The sequence below is a fragment of the Alosa sapidissima genome, chromosome 17 (assembly GCF_018492685.1).
Source record: "Alosa sapidissima isolate fAloSap1 chromosome 17, fAloSap1.pri, whole genome shotgun sequence".
NCBI lineage: Eukaryota > Metazoa > Chordata > Actinopteri > Clupeiformes > Clupeidae > Alosa > Alosa sapidissima.
In genome coordinates, this window is record NC_055973.1 from 19,319,270 (window position 1) to 19,346,074 (window position 26,805).

Here is a 26,805-nt window from a genome sequence, read left to right on the forward strand (position 1 = left end):
ATGCTTTGGGAGAACGAGATAAACAACAGGGAATGATGGAACAGCTTCTCTGTCTCCTCTCCTCTTTGACAGGGACACAACTGAAGGTGCTTCCTGTATGTCCTCTTCTCTGTCTCCTCTCCTCTCCTTTCCTCTGTCTCCTCTCCTCTCCTCTCAGACAGGGTCACAATTGAAGGTGCTTCCTCTGTGTCCTTTCCTTTCCTCTCCTCGGTCTCCTCTCCTCTCCTTTGTCTCCTCTCCTCTCCTCGGTCTCCTCTCCTATCCTCGGTCTCTCCTCTCCTCTCCTCGGTCTCCTCTCCTCTCCTCGGTCTCCTCTCCTCTCCTTTGTCTTCTCTCCTCTCCTTTGTCTCCTCTCCTTTGTCTCCTCTCCTCTCCTCTGTCTCCTCTCCTCTCCTTTGTCTTCTCTCCTCTCCTTTGTCTTCTCTCCTCTCCTTTGTCTCCTCTCCTCTCCTCGGTCTCCTCTCCTCTCCTCTCCTCTCAGTCAGGGTCGCAACTGAGGATGCTTCCTCTGTGTCCTCTCCTTTCCTTTCCTCTTCTCTCCTCCCTGCTTTGGGATATTACGACCCTGGTGGGTCTCTTTTGGCCCAGCCCACTTCTGTGCCTGTGCTCTGTCTCTCCCTCTCTCTGTGGAGGGTGACTAGGGCCCAGGTGTATTCAGGTGTGTGAGATCACACTTGATTGGCGTGGGGATAAGAAGCCTGCTCTCCCCATGCTGAGGGCTCTCTTCTCCTCTTCCGACGTTGGCTTTTGTTGTATCCGTTTCGCTGTACATACCCCTAGACACCGACTGGCACTACATTCTTATTTTACAATCCATTATACTGACTTCCTTAATCTTCGCTAGAATATTCTTTAATAAATATATTTTATTTACTTATTATCTGCGTGTGGCCTCCCCTCTATGTTTCATGCTTGAGCCGGCATGTAACAGGGAGAACGAGATTAACAACAGCAGGAACAGATCCCCTGTCTCCTCTCCTCTCCAGACAGAGAACAATGGGAAGGAGTCCAGCCTGCTGCCCAATAACGCAGGACCATACTGTAAGGTCAGTCTCCACGCAGAACAGCAAAGACCGAACCAGACCATTCCATTGCACACCCTAACCATTTACAAACAGCTCAATCCCATCACTGGGGCAGGGAAACACTGACAATCACTTTACTGCATCACCTTCAAAGTGAAATACAAAATGGTAAAAAAAAAGTGCATTGGGAATATTCTCTTTTTAGATTATTATGGGACAAAAAGAGACCAGCTATCTGTGATGTAAGATTTCTAAATGCATTATGTGATGTTATGGTGTGGCGATTTGTTGTGAGGCAGTGGTAAACATAGTGTGTAGACTTTGGTAAATTTATAATGTCTTGGATGATTTTGGATACTTTTGGATGATTTTAATAATTTGGGTGGCATTTTCCATTTTTTATGGGCTACTGATTTCAATCATGTTTCTTTAGAAAGAGTAAAGTGATCTTTATCCAACCATACACAGGCACATATTTAACTGTGGAATCTCTAATCTGGAGGCTTTGGAAATGTGGGTGTTCCATACTACTGTATACTATACTACACCCATGGCCACATTTCAATTTCGTATCTGGCCGTCTCAGAAACTCATTACATTGCAATGCTGACGCACTATGCAGGATGACCACAGTTTACTGTGAGTCTAACTCAGATCTGCATTCATAAGGAAAGGTTCTCTAGACTGGGAATACCCATACGAACCCTTCGGAAAATTTGGAATTCGCTCTGCAGGTCTGTCTGGCCAAGAGGCCATTGAAACCCATTTCTAATGTCCCTAAAACATGGGCACGCAAATACACATGCTAATCCAGCATGGACGTGTATTTCTTTGGAATCGAGTAAACAACTGCACAACTTCGTTTACGAGATTGCTACACTTCTGAAACGATTTGGTAAGAGTTTGATACACCAATTTAAAGGAATACGCCACCCCTAGGTGAAATTGGGTCACTCCCCGCAGTCCCTAGAGTTGGATGAGTGAGCCAAAGCGTTTCATAGCCGACCCAGCCATTGTCCTAATCTAGAAACGGCCCGGTTAGCTTTAGCTTAGCGTAGTCGCTGTAATCCGGAGATGCCAGCTAGCATGTCGTTGCAAAAGTGAATCAAATAACTCAAGATTTTTTATAATTATTTCTCGTAACCTGTACATTCACATCGAGTACAAATATCAATGCAAATTAACACAAAGGGATTTACTAGACCAATTTAGATTTGGAACTATTTTCGGGCATAGCACCGGCAAAGCACCGCTGCCAGGCGCAAAGACACCACGCAGCATCTGTAAACCCTCAACTTCCGGCAATACACCAGCGTGACTACCAAGTTCTCTGCTACTAGGCTGACACTGACAGGTGGGCTTTCTCTAAGAGTTCTAATGGCGATGAATATGGAAGATTACACGATAGACGAAGATGATGACTTCGACTACCAAGATCCAAGACCGTACCTTTTCGAACCTGAGTTCACTGAAGAGGAGTTGCGAGCTTTGGATCTGGGAAGAGAGGACGTTGCAACTAGTCAAGGCGAGTCGGATGAGAGAACGAGAGCAAAACACGAACTGGTGGTGTGAGTGTGGAGTGTGCCAACCCATGCCGACTGAAATGGAGTGTTTATGCTGTGCAGAGTGGGATAAAATACTGCCATCGATGGTGGGCAACGCTCCCGAAGAGGAGCGTGACCGCACTTGTGTCACTGCTACCGACGACTTCTCAGCAATGATCCATCCTGCAGTCCTCAGTTTTTTTTTTCCACACTCCACACTCACGCCAAGAGTTCTAATGGCGATGAATATGGAAGATTACACGATAGATGAAGATGATGACTTCGACTACCAAGATCCAAGACCCTACCTTTTCGAACCTGAGTTCACTGAAGAGGAGTTGCGAGCTTTGGATCTGGGAAGAGAGGATGTTGTGACTAGTCAAGGCGAGAGCAACCACGAACTGGTGGTGTGAGTGTGGAGTGTGGAAAAAAAAAACTGAGGACTGCAGGATGGATCATTGCTGAGAAGTCGTCGGTAGCAGTGACACAAGTGCGGTCACGGTAGCAGTGACACAAGTGCGGTCACGCTCCTCTTCGGGAGCGTTGCCCACCATCGATGGCAGTATTTTATCCCACTCGGCACAGCATAAACACTCCATTTCAGTCGGCATGGGTTGGCACACTCCACACTCACACCACCAGTTCGTGTTTGCTCTCGTTCTCAGGCTCAGGTTCGAAAAGGTAGGGTCTTGGATCTTGGTAGTCGAAGTCATCATCTTCGTCTATCGTGTAATCTTCCATATTCATCGCCATTAGAACTCTTAGAGAAAGCCCACCTGTCAGTGTCAGCCTAGTTGCAGAGAACTTGGTAGTCACGCTGGTGTATTGCCGGAAGTTGAGGGTTTACAGATGCTGCGTGGTGTCTTTGCGCCTGGCAGCGGTGCTTTGCCGGTGCTATGCCCGAAAATAGTTCCAAATCTAAATTGGTCTAGTAAATCCCTTTGTGTTAATTTGCATTGATATTTGTACTCGATGTGAATGTACAGGTTACGAGAAATAATTATAAAAAATCTTGAGTTATTTGATTCACTTTTGCACCGACATGCTAGCTGGCATCTCCGGATTACAGCGACTACGCTAAGCTAAAGCTAACCGGGCCGTTTCTAGATTAGGACAATGGCTGGGTCGGCTATGAAACGCTTTGGCTCACTCATCCAACTCTAGGGACTGCGGGGAGTGACCCAATTTCACCTAGGGGTGGCGTATTCCTTTAAGTTTAATTTCACTGCTAGTTACGCCCCTGCTGAAAGTCGTAAGTCAATGAAGCTCTTCCAGACCTCTTATGTTCCAGACTCACTCTCAATTACAACTGAGAAGGTCTCCGTGCTAACCAGGGTCTCTGCTGTCTAACTCAGATCTGCGTTCATAAATAGAGGGTCCCTACCATCTGCATTCATAAGGAGAGGGTGTCTGCTGAGGCCTCTGCTGGCTTACTGTGGATCCTCAGAGGCACACTTTGGGTTATTGTCATGGTAACGAGATTTGCAGGTTTAAGGGAGTGCGTGGCTATTTTTATTTGCCTCCACTGATACCACAGCCCTGCTCATTACCGCTGTTCAAGCCAGCTGCTGGAGTGCCAGAAGCAGGGAGAGGGCAGAGAAAACAACTGAGCACCACGACAGCCCGGCTCAAAATACAGCACACACACACACACGCGCACGCACGCACGTACACACGCACATAGACACGTACACACACACACACACACACACACACACAACACAGCTGACTGGCACTGACAGCCAAGGACAAAAATAGATATTTATCAAAAATAAAAACAGAAAAATTAAAAAAATAGCTGCCTGTTGCAGGATGCAGATGAGGACGTGCAGAATGTTACTCCAACAGATTTAGTATAACTGATAATTATAACAGATTTTAATATAATTGAACCCCCACAGAATAAGTCCTAGTGGGAAATCCTGAGGATTTGTTGTCGTAATTGCAAGCAAAAACAATCTATTCAGGGTCACATTTGTGATATAACCATTAGTCATCGTGAAATAGGAAAATCTCCGGCTGTCAGGAGAGCCATGGAAAAGGAGCTTGATTCTAAAAACTTTATTGATTCTGCGAGAATGCACTTTATACCAGTCAAGTCAATACTGACAACCAATCATGGAGTTGAAGTTGAAGGAGTACGGTAACTCCACAGCACTCAGAGGCTGACTGCAGACAGACTGTCACACACACACACACACACACACCATTTTTAGATTCTAGCACCAAGAAAGCACATCCACACACATAAACACACACGCACATACACACACACACACGCACACCATTTCTAGATTCTAGCACCAAGAAAGCACACCCCCACCCCACTGCCCTCTGGGAAGAGGTACAGAGGTACAGAAGCCTACGCTCCCGCACCACCAGACTCACCAACAGCTTCATACACCAGGCTGTTAGGATGCTGAACTCTCTCCCCCCTCTCCCCCCTCCACCCTCAGCCACATAACATCCTGGACTTTGGACCCACAATGGCTGCCTTGCACTACTCCACTACTCCACTTGCACTACTCCACTTGTACACTTGCACACTTTGCAACTTGTTGTTGTTGTCCTGTTGTCCTGAAAACACTTCTGAACACACTTCTGCTGCTCTTACATAACTTGCACCACTATGCCACTTGCATACTTAGGTCAAACAGAACTACCTCAGCCATTTATTGGCCTGACTTTTGCACTATTATATTGACTGTCTACTGTATGCACAATTGCACAATTTCAACAAAATTTCGCTGCTCTTATTTCTTCATTGTATGTGCCTTCTTATTTACTTTTTATATTGTTTACTTGAATATTATGTTTGTCTGTGGACCTAATTGGTTAAAATATGTCTTGTCTCCACCGTGGGATAGTGGGAAACGTAATTTCGATCTCTTTGTATGTCTTGACATGTGAAGAAATTGACAATAAAGCAGACTTTGACTTTGACTTTGACTTTGACCCCCGGGCATGCTGCCAAAGAAAGCTGTGAGGAACACCTTTAAGGATGTGTGTAGAAGTGTGACCCAGGAGCTCACACCACTCCAGCACCCTCTCTCTGATGACTCCCTGTGCAGGCTCCGGGTCTGTCCATTTGTTCCAGTCCACAAACATACAATACACACATACACACGCACACACACACAGCTGCTGCAGCAGCAGCAGCAAACCCTCCAGCACACACACACACACACTATGCACACACACACAGACACACACACACACACCATGTGCACACACACACACACACACACACAAAGACACGCAAACATACACACACACAAATATACACACACCACACACACACACACACACACAGACACACACACACACATACACACCAGCATCAACAGCAAACACACCAGCACATTCACACACCAGCAGAAGCAGCATGTCATCCAGCCAGCACTCCGGGCTCAGAGTCACGCTCCACACCCCGCAAGTTAAATATGACGAACCCAATACCATCAGGGCTATTAGATTCGCAGGAGAAGCAAAAATAAGTCAAGCAGATGAACTGTGAAAGATCAAAGGAGTGAAGCGGATATCTTAACGAAGGAACAGGGATGAGAGAGAGAGAAAGAGAGAGAGAGAGAGAGAAAGAGAGAGTGAGTAAAGGAGAGGGCACGCACGCACACACACACACACACACACACAGACCAAAAGACGAGATCATTTGTTGAATGGGAGCGCTGGCTGGCTGTGAAGCTCACAGAGGAAACGAGAGGGCAGCCAATCCATCACAATGAGGGCTGAGGGAGTGAAGTGGAGCAGAGAAAGTGATGAGGAGGGAGAGGAGAGAGGAGAGAAGAGATCAGGGGAGGAGAAGAGAGGAGAGGAAAGGAGTGAAGAGGAGAAAAGAAAAGAGATAGGGAGAGGATGATAAGAAAGCAGAGGAGAGAATAAAAGATGGGGGAGAACGAGGAGAGAAGAGAAGAGAAGAGAAGAAGAAAGGAGAGATGAGAAGAGAGGAGAGGATAGAAGAGGAGAGGGGTGGAGAGAGAATAGGAGAGGAGAGGAGAGGAGAGGAGAGGAGAGGAGAGGAGAGGGGTGGAGAAAAGAAAAGAAAAATGAGGGGAGGAGAAGAGTGGGTTGGAGAGGAGAGAGGAGAAGAGAGAAGAGGGGAGAGAAGGAGAGGAGAGGAGAGGAGGAGAGGAGAGGAGGCCACATGTGTGCTCACAGTCAGTGATGGCGTGTGCCAGCAGCTCCACTCCCCCGCAGTAGTACAGGCTCATTTCATCAGGCTTGTCCAGCTTCCGGAGGAGCTGCAGCAGCCCTTGTGTCGCCGTGGAAACCACCTCCACCGCCTCTTCCTGCTCCTTCTGACATTCCTCCTGCGCGCTTCGCTCCTCCTGCTCCCTGCGCTCCGCCAGCTCCACCTGGAATAAATAATCTGGGTGGGGGAGGCAGATGACACACACATTTACACACACAGCCAGGCCCAGGAGCCTCAACAGCCAACCTCCGCCGACACTCTGGACATTCCAGAGATGCGGTCAAACTTCGTGAACAGAGGTGAGCATTCAAGGCAAACATGTTTTCTCTGAACAGTTCAATTGGAGCAACTTTATGTAAAACTTTCCATAACCCCTCGTCCGACTCCCCTGTATGATGACGGACAACAGAAAAAACAGAAAACTGTTTGCAAATGTTGGCCAGATGTTTGTGGCCTACTTCTTTAAACAACCCCATCACAATGCCCAGCACGCCCTCTTAACACTATACACTGATGAAAGACACTGTATTCATACACACTCATTCTCGCTCTGTCTCTGTCTCGCATAAAGGAACAGAGCAAATGAAAATTAGTTTAAATGCCTCGTGTTCAGACTGGGCTAGAGGGCCATATGGGGCTGAACAGAAGACAGAGTGAGGAGCAGTCAGAGACAGCTCACTGTAAAAAAGCGGCTCTTTCATGTCTCTGAGTTTGAACTCACTTAAAGAATGGCTTTGAGTGTGTGTGTGAGTGTGCTAATTTTTGTGTGTGTGTGTGTGTGTGTGTGTGTGTGTGTGTGTGTGTGTGTGTGTGTGAGTGTGTATGCATGTATGTGTATGTGCCTGTGTGTGTGTGTGTGTGTGTGTGTGTGCATGTGCATTTGGGTGTGTGGATGCGTGTGTGTGTGTGTGTGTGTGTGTGCATGTGCATGTGCATGTGTATTTGGGTGTGTGGATGTGTGTATGTGCCTGTGAGTGTGTGTGTGTACAGTATGTGTGTGTGTGTGTGTGTGTGTGTGTGTGTGTGTGTGTGTGTGTGTGTGTGTGTGTGTGTGTGTGTGTGTGTGTGTTTGTGCATAAGTGTGTGTGTGAGTGTGTTTGTTTGTGCATGAGTGTGTGTGTGTGTGTGTGTTTGTGTATCTGCGTGTGTATGACAGTCATGTCTGGAGAAAAAAAAGAGAGAACGAGGAGACATCCGGTGAAAAGGTGAAAGAGGCTGTGATTGATGTAGCGCTGTCACTCTGCTCACGTGATCTGGATCTGGACGTTTCTCTCGTCTCGATCCCTGATGAAATCCGTTCCGTCCGCCATGCAACCGAATCGAATGATCGGAAACAGACTGTAATGGGCATTCGCTCAGGTGACCTCAGGTAACCCGCCTTTCATCACGGCCCGTTGCTCAGGTGACCACAGATGCACTCAGCTCAGTACCACCTTTCACCTTTCACCTTTCCTCAGATGACCTTAGGTGACCCACCTTTCACAACGGCCTCTCGCTGTGGCTCCATCTCAAGGATCCTTATGTAGCACTCCCGCGCCTGCACACACACACACACACACACACACACACACACACACACACACACACACACATATACACGACACATGAGCACAGCATCAGCGTTAGCAGGGAGAGGTGTTAGCCGCTCAGCAAGAACATCATTAGGGCTCTGACAGAGTGACCGAGTATGGGGTAAACACGGTGAGGACTGACCTTTGCATACTGATTAAGGCCGAGATGCGCCCGACCCATGTGCACGTACGCCTTCACACACTCCTCATTACACTGGCGGAGGGAGAGAGAGAGAAGGAAAGAGAGAGAAAGGTGGAGAGAGAGAGAGAGAGAGAGAGACACCATGTCTTTGAGTGTTGAGTCTGTCACAGCAACGAGCCATCACCAGACACACAGCAATCACTCAAGCACACAAACACACATACAGACAGACACACACATACACAGAAGAGCACAACATCACAAGTTTTATAAACTTATTATAAATAATAAATATGAAAAAAACAACGTTTAGAAACTTTCAAAAAAAAAAAACACCAAAATGTGTAAATAAAGTCTATATTTTCAATCTAGTAATACACAGTAAATGTACTGTGAAGGTAAGATGTACACATGAGAACGTCAGTGTGGCACAGAAGCTTCTAGAAACACTTATCACTATGTAAACCACTGCACCAGCACACTGGGCTTCAGTGCACACCTGCAGTAGAGCCCACCTTTAAAGCCCACCTTAATGCCACAAACCTGCAGAGCCCACATTTAAAACCCACCTTAGCGCTACAAACCAGCAGAGCCCACATTTAAAACCCACCTTAGCGCCACAAACCTGCAGAGCCCACATTTAAAACCCACCATAGCGCCACACACCTGTAGAGCCCACCTTTAAAACCCACCATAGTGCCACACACCTGCAGAGCCCACCTTTAAAGCCCACCATAGTGCCACACACCTGCAGAGCCCACCTTTAAAGCCCACCTTAGCGCCACACACCTGCAGAGCCCACCTTTAAAGCCCACCTCAATGCCACACACCTACAGTAGTGCCCTTTTGGAATACCCATACGACCTTTCGGCAAATTTGGAATTCGCTCTGCAGGGGACACAAACACAATCGCTAATCTGACATAGACGTGTATTTCTTTGGAATTGAGTAAACAACTGCATTTACAACCTTCGTTTACAAGATTGCTACACTTTTGAGATGGTTTGGTAAGAATTGAATGTCCCAATTTAAGTTTAATTTCACTGCGTTACACCCCTAGAACCTCAATGAAGCTTTTCCAGACCCACACCCAATTGTACAATTGTGAAGGTCTGGGTGTTCCCAGGTTAGTAGTGCCCACTTTAGTGCCACATACCTGGAGCAATGCCCACCTCAATGTCATACACCTCCAGCAGTTCGTTCAAGAATCGTTCAAGAATCTTTGCCCTTTTTTAGAGTGGGAAATTAATAAATAGACATTGAGAAAGAACGAAGTAGGGCTAATGACAACCACTCAAGCAAGCAGTAATAGAAAAATCTAATTACCAGATAAACACCAATGCTGTATGGAAATATATTTGTATTAATGTATTTTGGCAAGTACATTTAAACTGTTACAACAAATTTCCCTGATGTTCCCTGACTTCGCCCTAAAAAAATACAATTGACTTTCCTGACTTTCCATTTGGAATATAGACTTTATTAAAATGCCATGATATTCCAGAAATTCCATGACCTGTGGAAAACCTGTGCCCACCTCAGTGCCACACACCTGCAGTAGTGCCCACCTCAGTGCCACACACCTGCAGTAGTGCTCACCTTTAAAGCCCACCTCAGTGCCACACACCTGCAGTAGTGCTCACCTTTAAAGCCCACTCACAGTCAGCGATGGCCTCTGTGTACCTCTGCAGTTTGATGAGCGCCTGCACCATAGGGAGACACAGAAACACACACTAAAGTCTGTCTCTTTCATCCTGGGTCTACCTACAGTTCGTCCTCCAGAAATGAAGGTGAATGTGTCTGTGTTTGTATCTGTATCTGTGCTGTGGGTTCTACTTGTGCCCAGTATTGATTTTCTACATGATCACCTGTGTTTATATCTGTGCTGTGTCTGTGTTTGTTATAATATCTATGTTGTGGTTGTGTCTGTGTTGTGTTTTTGTCTGTGTTTGTTTTTGTGGCTGTGCTGTGTATAAGTCTGTGTCGTGTTTGTGTCTGTGCTGCGTTTGTGTCGTGTCGTGTCTGTGTTTGTGTTTGTGTTGTGCTGTGTTTGTGGCTGTGTTGTCATATCTGTGACTGTGTCAGCACTGTGAGACTCCACCTGTGCCCGGTTGGTGTAGAGCTCCTGCTTATCTCGCAGCTGCAGCAGTCCCTCCGTGTAGAGCTGCACAGCAGTCTGATAGTCCCCCTGAGAGAAGGCTACGTTGCCTCTGACCTTCAGGGCTGGATGTGTGTGTGTAGAGGGGTACTCAGCGTGAGCCAACACGAAATCCAGCCTCTGCTCTGACAGACAATTGATTTACAGGAGCAATCCACTCTTACCGTTGGATTTCTCTTCCTTTGCTTTCCTGCTCTTCCTCCTCTCCTCAGCATCCTTCTCCAGCAGCCTCATGAACGCCTCTAAGCCATGGAAGGGTTACAGTTAGCCATGCTTGAAAGGCTGCGCACTGATCAAAGTAACCGTTTTCTGGGGAATGTGCACTTAGCTCTACATCTTTCAGTGTATATGCCCCTGTTTGTCATGTGAGTAGACATGGTAACACACACCTTGACTGGTGTCTGGATCACTGAGGAAGTCCTAGAACACAGAGCACGATACACAGCATAATTTTCAATGGTGAGAAAAGCACTTTGATGGGGTACATTGCAGTCCGTAGCATTAACAAACAACCCAAACCTGTCATGGTGTACAATAGGCTAAGCACACTTCAGAAACTGTTAAGTTCTCTTAATGAACTGGCTATGAATTCTGGTTGTTTGAAAATACTAATTGACTGATTTGTATTTTATCTAGTCTATATAATCTCACATAATGAGCACTGTGTGGTTGACTATCAGAACAAAACAAAACAGCCCTAATAGTTTTCTCTTGCAGTTTGATGTTCGTATACTGTTTAACTCCACCAAAAGACTAAAAAAAAAAGAAAATTTGTATTGGTATTGCAAGTCTCTAGCGGCAGGCCAAACAAATCCAGTTACCGCTTGGGCTGTCGCTGCCGCTGGGTTACGTGAGTTAATCACAGTCCGGTTGACGGCTCCTTTCTGATGCGCCTTCCGTTTAGAGGCCTCCAGCCAGCTGTCCGCGCGCTCCACAGCTTTGGTGTGGCTACTCGTGTCAGCAGAAGACAGCTCTTTCACCAGCTCGCCTTCAGACATAAGCACCATGACCATATATCACCCACACACACGCACACACACACACACAGCAAGGACAATGCAAACAACCAGGGCACAACATTGGTGGTTATGACGATAAACAAACTGTTGCGATCCTAATTGAATTCACTTGGCGACGTGTGTCTAAAATTAACAGAATTCATTTCTGAAAAAGCATCACCTAACACTGCTGTTTTAGTTTTGCTGCTAACGTTAGCGATCTCACAACGTGATTCTAACTAGTCTAGAAGCTATCGGAACTCCCCCTATTACCGTCGGTCCCGTATTTCCACCGTCTTGTATGTGTCACTTAATATCCATTTCTATACAAACCAAGACAGCGGACTCCTAAAGAAACGCAACCACCCACACAATAGGTGTATCTAAATTAGCTATGTACCAAAAATGACATTTTACCGTGACTGGAAGAGCTGTAAACAGTGTTGTAAGGCTGCGTGTACACAACCGCTTTGAGCTCCAGTGGAATTTTAATTTCATGACAAGAATTCTCGGTCTAACCGTTCATGACGATGTGCCGTTGACCCATCAGGCCAGGCCAGCACTATAACTCCGAGCGTGGTAAACAAAATCGGATATTTCAGGCAGTAAATGCTCCCGTTAAGAACCAAAGCAGATTTTGTTCAAATCTACACATCTATGGCTACTGAAAAATGTAAGGTTCATTTAGTAAATGTTATTTTGAAGTGTTAAAAAACATCGTTGTTTTACAATTTCTGAACAAAAGTGGTGATAATTGGGGGTGTTACGATAGTCTAACTAGACTAACGTTAATGTCTATTGCACTGAGGTTTTAAACACAACATACTTATCGCATCCACATTTTTCAGGAAATCATCAAATCCTTCGCTGTCTTCCATTGTGAATGATGCACATGAACGAGGATGTTCCACAGTGTAAATTATAAAGCTGACCAAGTAAGCACAGGACACAGCACACAGTTTACAAGCAGTGTTTCGTTACGCTGTAACCATGGTTACGAGCAGCAGGAAGTTAGAGCAATGGGGTCGTGCTCAGCATAGACATAAACATAATATACATGTATATTATGTCTATGGTGCTCAGCAAAGAATCGTGCTGGGGTCGTGCAAAATTCAAAAGCCTACACCCTATTTATATCAAATTATTTTGTACAGTGTTGCAGTGTTGTGTAGGGTATGATTATAGTTGTTATTAGGATACAAGGAAGTTTATTGTCACATGCATATAGTTACTGGAAGTAAGAAATGCAGTGAAATTATGTCTGGTGTCAGCCTATTTGTGCATTTATGGGGGGGTAAAAAGTGCAGTAGAAGAGGGGTTTAGTAGATTAAGTGGCAAGGGCTGCATAAGAAAGGTGGGGGAGGATTGGGATTCGGGGGGGGGGGGGGGGGGGGGGGGGGGTCATCAACAAGGAGCACCCAAAAGCAAAAGGGGCAAGGAAAAACTCCCTTACCAAGGAAGAAACCTTCGGCAGATCCACGGCTCAAGGCAAGGGGCTAACCCAACTGCCAGGGGTCTTGGTGTGTGTGTTGGGGGGATGACAGGGGAGATGGGATAGTGTGCTGTGTGGGGAGAGGGCAGTGTGCAATATGTGTGTTGGAGAAGCTTCCTCATGAGACAATGTGCTGTGTATTGGGGGGGGGGGGGGAGGAGGGGCAGTGTGCTGTAAGTATGTTGGGGATGTGTGTTGGAGAAGCTTCCTGATGAAATAATGTGCTGTGTATGTAGGGGAGAGGGTGGGGTGTACTGCAAGTATGGTGAAGGGACTTACTATTGCAAGCAGAGTACTGTATGTATGATGTATGTGAGTGATGACAGTGAAGATGTGTGTGTGGGCAGGAGGGGAGTGGAGCAGTGACTGTGTGTGTGTGTGTGTGTGTGTTGTGTGTGTGTGGGTAGGTGGGGGCAGTGTGCTGTAAGTATGTAGAGGATGTGTGTTGGAGAAGATCCTGAAGACAGTGTGCTGTGTATGTAGGGAGGGGGGGGGGCAGTGTGCAGCAAGTATATAGAGGAGGCTTACTGTAGCAAGCAGTGTGATGTATGTATGTGAGGTGATGACAGTGATGATGTAAGTGTGTGTGTTTTTTGTGTGTGTGTTGGGGATGGGAGTGGGGTGGGGGGGGGGGGGGGGGCAGAAGGCTAGGCAATCAAGGACATGGGTAGATAGATGGAGGAGAAATAAAAAATAATAAATAAAAAGTTCTATGGAGATGTGCAAAAGTTGGAGAAAGTCAGATATGTTTGTGTGTGTGTGTGTGTGTGTGTTTGTGTTTTGACGTGTGATGAAATAAGAAAATAAATAAAAGGTCTGTAGCATAGGGAGAGGGATGTAAAAGTGCTAAAAGCCATGTAGGTGTGTGTGGGGGGAGGCGTCATGAGTGCTGAGGAGTGAATGAGTGCAAAGTCAGTATAGTGTGAGTTCAGAGTTGGGAAATGTTTGAGAGTGCTGAGGAGTGAATGTGTGCAAAGTCAGTATAGTGTGAGTTCAGAGTTCGGATGGCCTGGGGATAAAAACTTCTCCTGAGTCTCTCAGTTCTGGCTTTGTGACTACATAGGCGTCTTCTTGATTTCAGCGGTAGGAATAATCCACTGTTAGGATGAGAAGAGTCCTTCAGAATCTTTTGGGCTCTTAGGAGTACTCTTCTGGAATAGATATCTTGTAGAGCAGGGAGTTGAGTTCTTATAGTACGTTCAGCTGAGCGCACTACTCTCTGCAGAGTACTACAATCTCTAACTGTGGAGTTCCCATACCAGGTGATGATGCTACCAGTTAGAACACTCTCAACCGCTGAAGTGTAGAAGGCCTTCATGATGGATGTAGAAACTTTGAATTTCCTTAGCTGACGAAGGAAGTAGAGTCGTTGTCTGGACTTCTTCAGAACATATTGAGTGTTAACAGTCCATGTTAAGTCTTCAGTAATGTGGACACCAAGGTATTTAAAACTTGTGACTCTCTCTACAGGTTGCCCGCTGATCATTAGTGGGGTGTAACTGTAGTTCTGCTGCTGCCTTCTGTAATCCACTACCATTTCCTTGGTTTTATGGATATTCAGTGTCAAGCTGTTAGATTGACACCACTGTGCCACCTCATCAACCTGATCCAAGTAGAGCTGTTCATTGTTGTTACTAATCAGGCCCAAGATCACTGTGTCATCTGCAAACTTGATGATGGAGGTATGACTACTGTTGGCTTTGCAGTCATGTGTGTAGATGTTGTACAGCAGTGGACTCAAAACACAGCCTTGGGGAGCACCAGTGCTGATGGTTAATGTGTCAGATGTCAGACCTCCCACTCTAACCACTTGTGAACGGTTGGTGAGAAAGTCAAATATCCAGTGACACAGGGTGGTGTTCAGTCCTAAGGCCTTCATCTTTGTGACCAAGGTGAGAGGTACTATCGTGTTGAATGCTGAACTAAAGTCAATGAACAGCATCCTCACATAATTCCCATTCCCCTCCTCCAGGTGAGTTAAGGTGGTGTGCATGAGGTTTGAGATGGCATCCTCTGTAGACCTGTTGGCTCTGTAAGCAAATTGGAGGGGGTCGAAGGAGGCAGGGAGGGATGAGCAGATAATGTTTTTCACAAGCTTCTCAAAACACTTCATCACTGTAGACGTCAGGGCTACTGGGCGGTAGTCATTCAGACATGATGGACTTTTGTTTTTCGGTACTGGAACAATAACAGACTGCTTGAGGCAAGTAGGAACTGTCTCTTGAGCCAATGATGTGTTAAAGATATAAGTGAACACAGGAGCTAACTGAGCAGTGCAGGATTTCAAAACCCTGTTAGAAATTCCATCCGGTCCAGCAGCTTTTCTACAATTAACCCTCCTAAAGGCATTGCTCACATCGACCTCAGAGACACAGAAAGGTGCATCCTCATTTGCTTCACATGCTGCAGCTAGTGCAAGATAGTCTGTGTTTTTCATGTCAAAGCGAGCATAAAAAGCATTAAGTTCATCAGGGAGGGCTTTACTCACATTCATCATAGGAGGGGACTTTCTTTCAAAGCCAGTGATTGTTCGGAGTCCTTTCCACACTCGTGCTGGATCACCCTCCAAGAAATCAGCTTCAACTTTGTCTCTATAGCGCCGCCTACCATCTTTAATAGCTCTACGTAAACTATAAGATGCTGCTTTTATTAGGCTATTCAGTTCAATTTAATTTGTCCTAGTCCATTACTAATATTGAGTAGACCTATTGCTTTATTTGGGCTGTTTGACTTTACTGTTGACGACATTAAGTCGCTTTGGACAAAAGCTAAGAAATAAACATAGGCTATGGACCCTTTCAAGAGAGTTCCATTATCAGCATCATAGTTGGCCCCACAAGACTTCCGTTTTAACATTCCATATGTTATCTTAATGCAGAGGAAGTAGATTGGGGCCCAAATAGAACGTTCAAGCATTGTTTTTGTTTACCTTGTTGAAAGGGTCTATAGGCATAAACATAACATGGCACAGGGAGAGAGTAAGTAGGCCTACATGTCTTCGTATCAGCTGAACACACCTGCAAAAGAAGGGGGCGGTTATGTTAACTCCAGAGGCAAAGTAAACAATCCAGCCAGTTAACATGAAAGCCAGTTACCGTATAACACCGGCATTGGTGTGTGCTTCACCTCACTGTGTTCACTGTGTGCTGAGTGTGTTTCACTAATTCACGGATTGGGATAAATGCAGAGATTCACGGGATCAAAAGAGTATACTATATATAGCCTATGTCCCTTGTTTGTTGTGGGTTCAAGAATAATCTGTGTAGCCTACTGTGGGCACAGACTGACACAAAATGTGATGTGGGGTAATCTATGAAATAGTGTTATACGTATGTTGAGTTTCATTTTATGTCCATGGTGTTAGAGGTAGAGGTCAGACATAGGCTAATAAAGGTCACTAAATTCACCCCATTGCGTAGGTAGGCTGGTCTTATCTTGCTTGAGGAGGTGATGTCTAATGGTTTGGGAAATTGACTCTGGGCTCCTAAGCAAACGTAATCCTATCTTTAAGAGGATATTAAAGTATTAACTGTTTGGTCCTTTTGAATTTCCAAGCAGTAAACTAAATTTCCCCATAAACTGTGCCATAAACTGTGAGGTTGACGGCTGGCTGATAAATAGGCAAACTAAAAACTTCAATGGAGCAAAATCGGTTTCAACTGGAGTCATGTAACAACAGTGCCCCCTCTGTCCATTTGGAAAATACTGTATTTCCAACATCAGTTTCATTCAAATGAAAGTCCTAAAGTGGGAATTTAAGCTTATGAATTAATAAATAAAGAAATAAATTACAGAATATTGCTGCTCACCAGGTTCACTTAAGGAAGGCATATAATAAATCACTGAATGTTCATAACACAGTTAGATACCCCTTAACTATGACTATTATACTGTTTATGTAAAGCATTGAATGACCTCTGTGTATGAAATGCGCTATATAAATAAACTTGACTTGACTTGACTATAAACATTTACATCTTATGTCAGTGCTGATCTAATGTTTGTTGTGAGATTTGATTCATTCACACTGAATAGGCCTATCTCAAAAGCTTACACAGGTAAGCCTGTGTGTGTGTGTGTGTGTGTGTGTGTGTGTGTGTGTGTGTGTGTGTGTGTGTGTGTGTGTGTGTGTGTGAAATACCTAAAGAGTAACAATTATGTGACTGTGGAATGTATTTGTGGGTTAGTTGGTTTTCCTGTGTTTTGTTGAAGGTTGTTCTATTTAGGCTAAGCCCGTTTAGGCATGTAAAGTTATACGTATACAGAACAGGTCAAAAACAGATAAAATCTGTGTAATAGAATAATTTTATATATACGTAATATAACATAGTAATATTGCTGTGTTTGCATGTCTTCAGTCACATTATCATGATAGTGAAGCTGTTCTTTTTGGACAATACAAGTGACTTCACATCCAAACCCCAAAACCATATAATAGTATCACTTTCAACCAGTAGGTGGCGATATTAGCATACTGTACACAGAGCCGTATCGGCTCTGACTGTACACAGTGGGATTTTACAAAATCACAGAAGAATACAGTGATAATTACTTTAGCAGTTTTGAATAGCCTAAGTGGATATTTGTTTTTAGATAGATAGATAGATAGATAGATAGATAGATAGATAGAAAGAAAGAATATACTTTACTTTAATTTAATGTCCCCCAGAGATGCTTTGTGTAGAATATTCTACCTGCCAACTTCATTCAGCCTCAAGCAGGTTAAGAATTGTAAGAATGACCCATAGTTGGTTTAGTAAAAGTAACCCAACTTAGAGTTAAAGTCACCAACCCAATAGATTAAGTTATTTTAACCCAACCCGAGGTGGGTCCAATAGTGACCCAGGCACCAGGGCTAGGAATAACCCAATTTGGGTTGTTATAAACCCAGCATTTTTAGAGTGTATGTGTGATATGTTAAAATCATCAGATCTATGAAGTAGGGTTAATATAATCTCAATGTCATCTATTTAAAAATATAATTTTGGGGGTGTTTGGATGAACACTTATTAGTATATGAAGTAAAAAGACCAGGTGAGCTAACACCGCCTTGTAGTGCTCCATATGTTTCTAGAGAAAGGTTACTATAACCTGCTGTGTCCTATTTGTTAAAAATGAATGGAACCATCTTATCACTAAGCATGATGTCCAGCTGCCTGAGTTTCTCAATTAGTAAGTGGGGATGAAGTGTGTTGAATGCAGAACTAAAATCAATCAAAAGTAAGCGTGCATATATGTGTTGTCCTCAAGATGTTTTAAAGCCAAATGCATGATGGTAGTGATGGCATCCTTAGTGATACAACCCTGTTTGTAGGCAAACTGAAATGGGTCCAATTTGCTTTTAACGTCTGCCTTCAGCCAGCCTAGCTAGTCATGTGTCTATCTAATGTAAAAACTGTGTAAGTCATTGGGCATTTTTGTGTCATTTGATGTGATTAGATGCTTCTTGGGTTCATATTTGTAATAGCCTTTATGAAATCCTACACTCTTTTTATATTACAATTATCCACTAAGAGTTCTTTCTCTTTCTTTTTGGCTGTGTGCAACTGCTGGTTAAGTCCTTTCTGCGCTAGTCTGAGTACAACCCTGTCCTGAGTTTTAAATGCAATTTCCTTTCTGTTAATGAAGTCTTTAATCTCTTTACTGATGTAGGGTTTGTTATTTGGGATAACAACTTCCTTTTTAGTGACTACATGTTCAATGCAAAAATGAATATAGTCTGTAATTACATCCGTGGCAGAGTCAATGTCCTGACGGAGTATGTTCCAGTCCGTGCTGAGAAAACAGCCCCACATTTGGCGTTGACCATACAGCAACTTGTTTTGTCTTTGGTTTACAGCTCTTTAACAGTCTTATTGAAGGGAAACAAGTACACTGCCTTGTGTTCCGAGTTGGAGAATCCGAGTTGGAGTTCCGAGAATGTTCCTTGCACATTCCCATTATCCAGTATGCTACAGTATTATTCCGGGTAACACATCTCATGTGTTGTTCATAACCAGGTAGCATTAATTCCAGTTTGCAATGATTGAAATCCATCATGCTGCATGTCCTGCAGCTCAGAGGATAACATGTAAAGTCAGTGGTGTGCATAGCTGCTCAAAAGATGAGTCTCTTCTTTCTTTCCCAGCAGAAATTGAATCTAAGTCAATTAGATTATGTAGGCCTACACTGGATTGTGTCACCATTCAGAAGATAATTCTCGTCTCTTATCTCAGTCCAGAGGGGAGTCACGTGTACTGCAGGCAGTAGTGAATCCTGATGCAGTTGAAGGAACACTTCCCACTGTAGCCACCCTGCTGTCTGACTGGTAGTGCATGCAGTGGCAGTCCCCTGCACAGGGGCAGCCTTCTAAATCAGCTTGTTCAGGCCCACTGCTTCTGCTTCCCCAACAGGTGGCAGCAAAGAACATTGCACTTGAAACAGCAGACTGGTAAAAAGCTATGTGACGTCTTGTTTTACATATTAAAAGACTTAAGTTTTACTTGTAACAACAGACTGGTAAAAAAGATATGTGACATCTCATTTTGCACATATTAAAAGACCTACAAGCAGGGCCGGAGTGGGGCCACTTTTCAGCCCGGGAGTTTCAGGCCCAAGACCGGCCCACTTTTTTAGTGGTGGTGGAAATTGGATAAATAAGGCAACATTCCAGCTCTTACTATCCTGTAGTTTTTATTATAGGCTAATATTCCACTATTCCACAAGGATAGGTTGATAAGTTAACAAAAACAGGAAGGAAGAAATAAAGCATTTGAAATGTATCCCACAATTCCACTAAGAGGCATATTAAACTACTGTATTGTTTACATGTTTTTTTCTGCATGGGTCAGCTATCATGTTGTTTGGTGATTTGCTCATTTACTACATCCACTTCTGAGCAAACAAGCTATATAGGTTGATCATGTAGCCTACTGCTGTCATAGCCTACTGTTCTTTCTTCCATAAAATAACTTTAATTCATATGGTTAACTCTATTATCCTTCTACTTGTCCCTATAGTCATAGTTAATTTCGGGCTTATCATTTTCAGCGGGGGACTGGCTGATCTGCTGCTCAGGCTACTTTTGTTTTTAGGCCTATAGGCTACTGCATACACAGATCAAGCTTGAGTTTTGTTATCAATATTTGCATAATATTTGCAAAGTCTATAAATAGCCATATTGGATGATACCAACATTCTAACATTTTAATTCATTTAATAGGCCTATGTTACTTGCGAATAGGTTGACAACGCTACAACGTCCAGTAGGTTATTAGCCCAATTACGCCGTTATAATCATGGCTATCTCTCTTTACCAGTTGCCACTTATGTCTGTCCTCTTAAAAAGCATGGCACATTTGGCAGCATTTCCCTCCAATACTTTTCGTCTTTTTTACCTGGCCTTTTCAGTCCCTCATGGCATCTTTCTACCATCCATCCTCCCTGACGCTTATCACTACGGTAGGGCCGGCCCGGCTGGTATCTGAGAAAACTTTTTAGGAAAGATGGACTATGTGGACCCAACCAATTAACTCTTCTTGGGAGGAGAGAACAACCCATGCAGAGTCTGCGGTGTTAATAGAATGCGAACGTGTGTAGCCAACTTTGAGAGAAGATAGATTAACGTGACGTAACGTGACCAATATTTTTCCCTCGACCGGCCCAAAAGTGAAGCGGCCCACCGGGAATTCTCCCGATTCTCCCGATTACCCACTCCGGGCCTGCCTACAAGCTTTGTAGCTTTCTCAGGAAGTGTGGTCTGCTATGTTCCCTCCTGTTGATAGCCTCGGAGTGACATATATCTAAGAGAGGAAATTGACGTTCCTCACTAAGAGAGGAAATTGACGTTCGTCAGGCTCAGGCACTGGAAGAGTGAGATTGGTAAGATTGTTCATAATCAATTTCCTGGAATACCCACATATGGGAGGAGGCCGTGCCTGGAACCCTTTCACTCTGGGCAGCAGGGCCTTTGATGGCCTTGGCTGTAGTGGGCCATTATGGCGCTGCTAGGCCCGAGAGACTGCCTACACTGAACTCACAGCTTTTTTCAATTCAGCCCCCATATGTTGTTATGTAATAATCTGAACAAGATGTTCACAAAATTGAGTCTAATTTAACCTAATTCATGTGCTGTCAATGACTTGTAGTGTTTATTTATTTACAAAATAAGTTTTTGTTTTGCTTGGTCTGAGTTTTTTCGCTAGTCGCTAACCTTGTTTGTAATGGTGCAGTGGATCTGATATCTAGCTAAAAGACTACTCAAATGGTATCATGTTGTGCCTTGGCTCCAGGCAGGACGAGAATGCCCTGGCCCTGGCACATTAGTGCTGCAGACATGAGCTCAGGTCCTGATTGAAGCCCATTTCCAATGTAGCTAAAACAAGGGCACGCAATACAATCGCTAATCTGGCACGGACGTGTATTTCTTAAATTGAGTAAAACAACTGCATTTAAAATCTTTGTTTACGAGATTGCTACTCTTCTGAAATGATTCGGAAAGAGTTTAATGCACCGATTTAAGTTTAATTTCAGTGCTAGTTATGCCCCTGTTGCAAGTCGTAAGTCAATGAACCTTTTCCAGACCCACTCTCAATTACAATAAATAACAGAAGATGCTGTTACAACACAGTTAACGCTCCACCGGAAATAAATGAGCGCATGGGCGTAGATTTAGGGTGGGACGCTAAGGACTAATCCTAATCAATATTTTAAGATGACAAAATTGTCCCCACCAATATTTTAGCGAACTTATTTGTGCTGCTGATCATTCCGACAGCCAGCACAACAGTACAAGAAACGTCTCATATGATTTGCTGAAAAACAGAGGGGGAGGGGGAAGGTTTCTGACATGCACGCTACAGTAGGCCTACACGCACGGAGAGTGTCAAAGGCTACTGTACTTGTTTGCATTGGCAGTCAAGCGAGCGGGTGTGTCAACGATAACGGTAAGTTAGGGCTGTCTGTCAATACATAGCCTATCCCAAAAAAGGCCAGAGTAAAACATTGTGATATTCCCTTGTACAGCGTGTACATGTTTGCTCCTTTTTGTGGTTTGTAGATCAGCTTTGCCACCCCAAAATACGAAGCTTTTTCATGCTTCTGTAATCTTTCAACCAAAGTTAGGAGTCATGTTGAATAAGGGTGTGCCGCACGGACAGTCACATAGGCTATAAGTCACCATCACTGACTGTTAGGCTAATTGGACTACCAATCTTGCAGTCGCAATAAATAATGGATCCGAGACATTTTCCTGTTCCTATATTCTGTTTATGTAGGCTAATGTATTTGTGAATGTAGCCTGCACAATGCAAAGAAATAAAAGATAAACTATGTGCATTTCCATACTCATAGAAATGAACATTGTGAGACACTTATCTCTTCTATGATCTCATCCCAGAAAGATTTTCTTTGACTTGTTAGTTTTTTTTTTATTTTTTTACATTTATTTTATCTAATGACATAGCAAACATGCTGAATTGAATCCACATATCCTTGCACTTGCGAAACTATTTTTCAGCATTCACGTTCCTCTTAAAGTGACAGGCACTCAATTAGATTTACACACCAAATGTGATGATATAGACAAGTGTAGCCTAATAATTTAAATATCAATATGATGTAATCAAATGACTAAATATGTTTAGCTATTAGTAATCATGTAGATCATAAAATACTATAAATAATTATCAATATAAATGTATAGTTTATATGAATTCCAAAATATGAAAAAGAAACCTATGACAACTATGACTTTCTGTGTGTGTGTGTATGTGGAGGGTCAATCAAATTCTATGATTGCCACTGATGTGAATGATCTCACAAATCACACAGACCAAATCAAATTTTAAAAAGTCGCAATAGTATCGAAATCGAGATTCTTCACTTGCTATTGGTATTGAAACAATAATGTTGGTATCGTGACAACAGGAGTTGTGGATGTGTCCCTACCAAAGCTGAGACCAAACCTACGCCCTTGAATGAGCGTACAGGAAGAGCCTTTCATGTACGTAGTCTATTGTCTACTGACTTTGTGATCTGAGATCCTAATCAAAAGAGGATCTTGTGTTTGACACGAGTCAAGAATTAGAGAACGTCTCTGATGAATGGATATGGATGCCTCTACAGTCTCTATTTAATCAAACTCACCTTGTTCAGTAGCCTAGAAATCTAGACGCACCCTAGCGGCGGCAAATTAATTTGCTCAGCCTGTACGTCTAGTATCAAACCATAGGGATTTCTATTGGCTGACGCCGTGGACTTCATCCAATCACAGCGCTCTATTTTGTTAGAGAGTCTTAAGGCGGGCTTAACAGGATAACGACAGTCCTGTGACGGTGAACAACAAGGAAGGTGGCTATGGCTAACGAAGAGCGGTTGTTTGAATCGCCGTTGGCGTCAACTTTGGAGGAGTTGGACTTGTGCTTTTCTTTGAAAGTTGAGCAACACAATGCACTTAAGTAATTCCTTTCGAAGAAGGATGTATTTGCCGTTTTGCCGACCGGATACGGATATGGTCGTAGCGCTGGCCTATTGCATGCCTAGGCAGTTTGAAAGACAATTCTCTGCCCGCCCCTTGGATTAAGCGAGGTAAATGGTTCGATTCCAGACTATACATTTCAATGATATAGGATGGCCTGCCAGGCTACTTGTTCAGTGTAATGTTAAATGATCCTCTGATTTATTGACGTCAATAACTATTACCCCTCTATAGGACTCAAACAAATCGCAGTGGCTAATGCCTTTGCCTTAATGCCTTTGGTCCATTAGTGGTCTCCATGCTCATAGTCCTCCCATCTCCCCCTGATTCATATTCAAGTCTCCTCCTCCCAGACAGCGCCGGCTACTGCGGCACACGAGCTGCACTGCCCTAAACTGAATTAAGACCAGCTCACTGCCCCACACCCTGTTCAGTGCTCAGCGCTCAGTGTCCTGCCTCTACGGATAACAACACAGCCACAGCCAGAGTCAGCTCAAGATGGAGGCGCCTCGACCCAAAGTGAAGTCCCATATGATCTGGTCCATCGTCACCACACTTTGTTGCTGCCTGCCTCTGGGAATAGGTGCCATCATTTGCTCCAGAAGGGTACGTCAAATGACCAAAGTAGAACACTTTTGGTGCTCATGGTCGTGACTGAATTGTGGAAAGCTCTTTTGGTGGAATTGGCTGTGTGTTTACTGTGTGTTTACTGTGTGTTTGTTGATTTTGTGCTGTGTTGCCCCACCCGCAGGTGGACAAGGCAAACTTGGAAGGGGACGTGACCTGGGCGGAGGAGGCGTCCAGGAAAGCCAAGATCCTGAACATCACAGGCTTGGTGTGTGGAATCCTTCTGATGGCCATTTTTGTCATCCTGAAACTCATGCTAGTCAAGGAGTGATACCAGCCCCGGCGGAGACACACCCTAAAACACGCTCAGAACAGAATTCTCACTATCCACCCCTCTCACTCCTGTTGCAGCCCCCCCAACATCAACAGTAACGGTATAATCCTCCCAGTGCACTGCCAGTGAGCTTCACTGTATGTTAAATCTGTCTGCCTCACAGATAGAGGAACAGGACAGGGTCTATGCTACTGAGTAATGTTTACATAGAAGTAGATGTTGCATGGCTGAGTTTGACTTTAGAATACATAACTGTGTGTTATATTTTAAATGTTTTATAAATGCTTTGTAAATCTATGAGATATTACATTTGAGTTTATTTTAAATATGTTTTATAAATGCTTTGTAAACCTATGAGATATTACATTTGAAGCATGATGGTCAGCAGAAAGAATTAATGAGTTTGGAGAATAATGGATGTGCTCATAGACATGACTCGGGACAAGATGGCCTTTCTCTTCAGTGGTGCTTGTTGCTGAAATATAACACTGTTTCTATACCTGCAATAATAATAATGATAATAAATCCTGCATCGACAAGACTCTGAGACCACAACCATTAAACACGTCCAAACAGGTCACTCTTCTTCTAACTCCCATTCTAACCAATTACCTGAAGCCCCACTGTTTTTACTTTCCATATACAGTAATGTTGGGCTTTATCAGGGAGATCAAAGTTAAATAGCGTGTGTTTTTTTGTCGGCTAAGAGTTTTGTATTTCATTCATCCTCTCTGACTCTAATCATTTATGCCAAGCAATCCATCTTGTCTAAATCAGGAATCCATTTATCAGTCTCGGAGCTACTGACCAATTGTGCTCTGGTGTAGGTTCTCTGTAGTGTAATTCTAATGTAATTCTAATAATCTATGGATCATACAACTGGATGTGTCTCTGTAGCTGTATGTAAAGTGCTGTGGGAATATCATGTTGTTGTTATGTATCATGTTACTTGTGTTCAATTACCTACTGCATGGAGATAAACAAACATGCAAAGCAAAAGCTTGTTTTTGGTGTCACTGCGTGCTTCGAGGAAGGTTGTTAACTTTTACGGATGTGAAACAAATTCTGCACATCCAAGAGATTGTGACTCATGTGGGTCATAACTGTATGTTTGTTTACCGTTTACAGAGATCAGCACAGGAAAATTAAGCACTACAGCACTCCAAAGTGAATCTGCATACAGTGATGGACAGTATAGAATTAAAATATACAAAATCATAAACAATATGTAACTATTGTAAAGACATGTAGGCCTACAGAGGAGCAGGGATGTGCACAGACATTTTGAGGGGCCATTGCTCTTTCCTGGGAAAAAAGGGCACGCCCCTACAGGGCAAAAATATTCTATAAATGATGGCTATTTTTATTACAGTAAGGTCATTTGGGTGTTTGCGATCTATTTAATTGTTTTCTTTCTTTTTGACATTTTGGTTTGGACATTGTTCAGAGCTTAGGCTAAAGAAGAAACCTGTACCGGGGCAGTTCCAGCGTTATGGATGTGACAATAGGACTCATATTGGTAAACAAAATGCCTTAGAGTGGGGGCAAAATTAGTATCAGTGAACTTTTAATGTAACCTCTGTCCTCTGAATACTGAGAAATCCTCAAATTTCATATAATCAATTTCATCCTAAGAATACAAGGCATTTTATCAGCGTTATGGATGTGACATGAAATGAACACACTTTTGTGAGAGATTACAGGTTTTTTACAAACTCAACAAAAAGTGTGTTTTTGAAACTATGCGTCATTTTCGTAATGCATTATGTAGGAAAAACTGGCGTTATGGATGTGATGGTTTCACGTTATGGATGCGACGTGTCTGAACCAGTCCTCGACAAACTACATAAAACACATAATTAAGTAGTGAATATTGATATGAAACAATTGAAATAGTAATCATGAAAAACTAGCAATGAAATTATTGCTTCCTCAGTGCGCTAAGATCCACAGGAAGAATCAGGACAACAAGTCATTTAAAATATAAAAAAGAAATGTATTTTTTCACTGTTTTGCTAATGGTTAGGCAAGGGTTCCCTGTGGTTTTAATCAACCTAATAATCTTTGAAATGTCAATTGTAAACACTAAGGGGAAATGCGTTGAAACTGACATGCCACCAGAACAGACGTTTTATCGGCTTTGAGGTATAATAAAGTCTCCAGTCTTGTAAATTCACATTATGTAACATCCATAACGTAACATCCATAACGTCACATCCATAACGCACCATTAAATGTTTTAAAAGTAAGAAAGGGGCACAATTTGGTCATTACACTTTACATTGATATAAATCAGCTTTGCACAGAC

The 26,805-nt window shown here is 43.6% G+C and overlaps 2 protein-coding genes and 1 long non-coding RNA gene across 3 annotated transcripts in view; 2 read left to right on the forward strand and 1 right to left on the reverse strand.

Annotated features, from left to right (window-relative positions):
• Positions 1–12,624, reverse strand: part of ttc12 (tetratricopeptide repeat domain 12) — a 33,501-nt gene extending 20,877 nt beyond the window's left edge. The window contains exons 1-9 of the mRNA XM_042068453.1: positions 12,475–12,624; positions 11,472–11,638; positions 11,040–11,070; positions 10,815–10,892; positions 10,594–10,715; positions 10,136–10,195; positions 8,493–8,564; positions 8,256–8,316; positions 6,744–6,956 (exon numbers count right to left, since the gene is read on the reverse strand). Of these exons, the coding sequence (XP_041924387.1) occupies positions 6,744–6,956; positions 8,256–8,316; positions 8,493–8,564; positions 10,136–10,195; positions 10,594–10,715; positions 10,815–10,892; positions 11,040–11,070; positions 11,472–11,638; positions 12,475–12,526 (856 nt within the window). The 5' untranslated portion in view covers positions 12,527–12,624. The remainder of the gene's footprint in view (positions 1–6,743; positions 6,957–8,255; positions 8,317–8,492; positions 8,565–10,135; positions 10,196–10,593; positions 10,716–10,814; positions 10,893–11,039; positions 11,071–11,471; positions 11,639–12,474) is intronic.
• LOC121688692 lies at positions 3,242–13,695 on the forward strand. The gene is made up of 3 exons (XR_006024658.1): positions 3,242–3,783; positions 13,266–13,275; positions 13,681–13,695. It is a non-coding gene; the product is annotated as an uncharacterized LOC121688692 (long non-coding RNA).
• A 7,181-nt stretch (positions 13,696–20,876) lies between these two features.
• LOC121688604 (proline rich transmembrane protein 1B-like) lies at positions 20,877–25,473 on the forward strand. The gene is made up of 3 exons (XM_042068305.1): positions 20,877–21,000; positions 23,950–24,202; positions 24,348–25,473. The coding sequence occupies exons 2-3, from the start codon at positions 24,095–24,097 to the stop codon at positions 24,492–24,494; spliced, it is 255 nt and encodes an 84-aa protein (XP_041924239.1). The 5' UTR covers positions 20,877–21,000; positions 23,950–24,094; the 3' UTR covers positions 24,495–25,473.
• Positions 25,474–26,805: the final 1,332 nt, after the last annotated feature.

What these genes read in the sequence shown, in the direction of transcription:
- LOC121688604 (XM_042068305.1), top strand. Translation starts at nt 24,095, where the DNA reads ATGGAGGCGCCTCGACCCAAAGTGAAGTCCCATATGATCTGGTCCATC. An exon ending in CCATCATTTGCTCCAGAAGG is followed by an intron (nt 24,203 to 24,347) that starts GTACGTCAAATG and finishes CCCCACCCGCAG; the next exon opens with GTGGACAAGGCAAACTTGGA.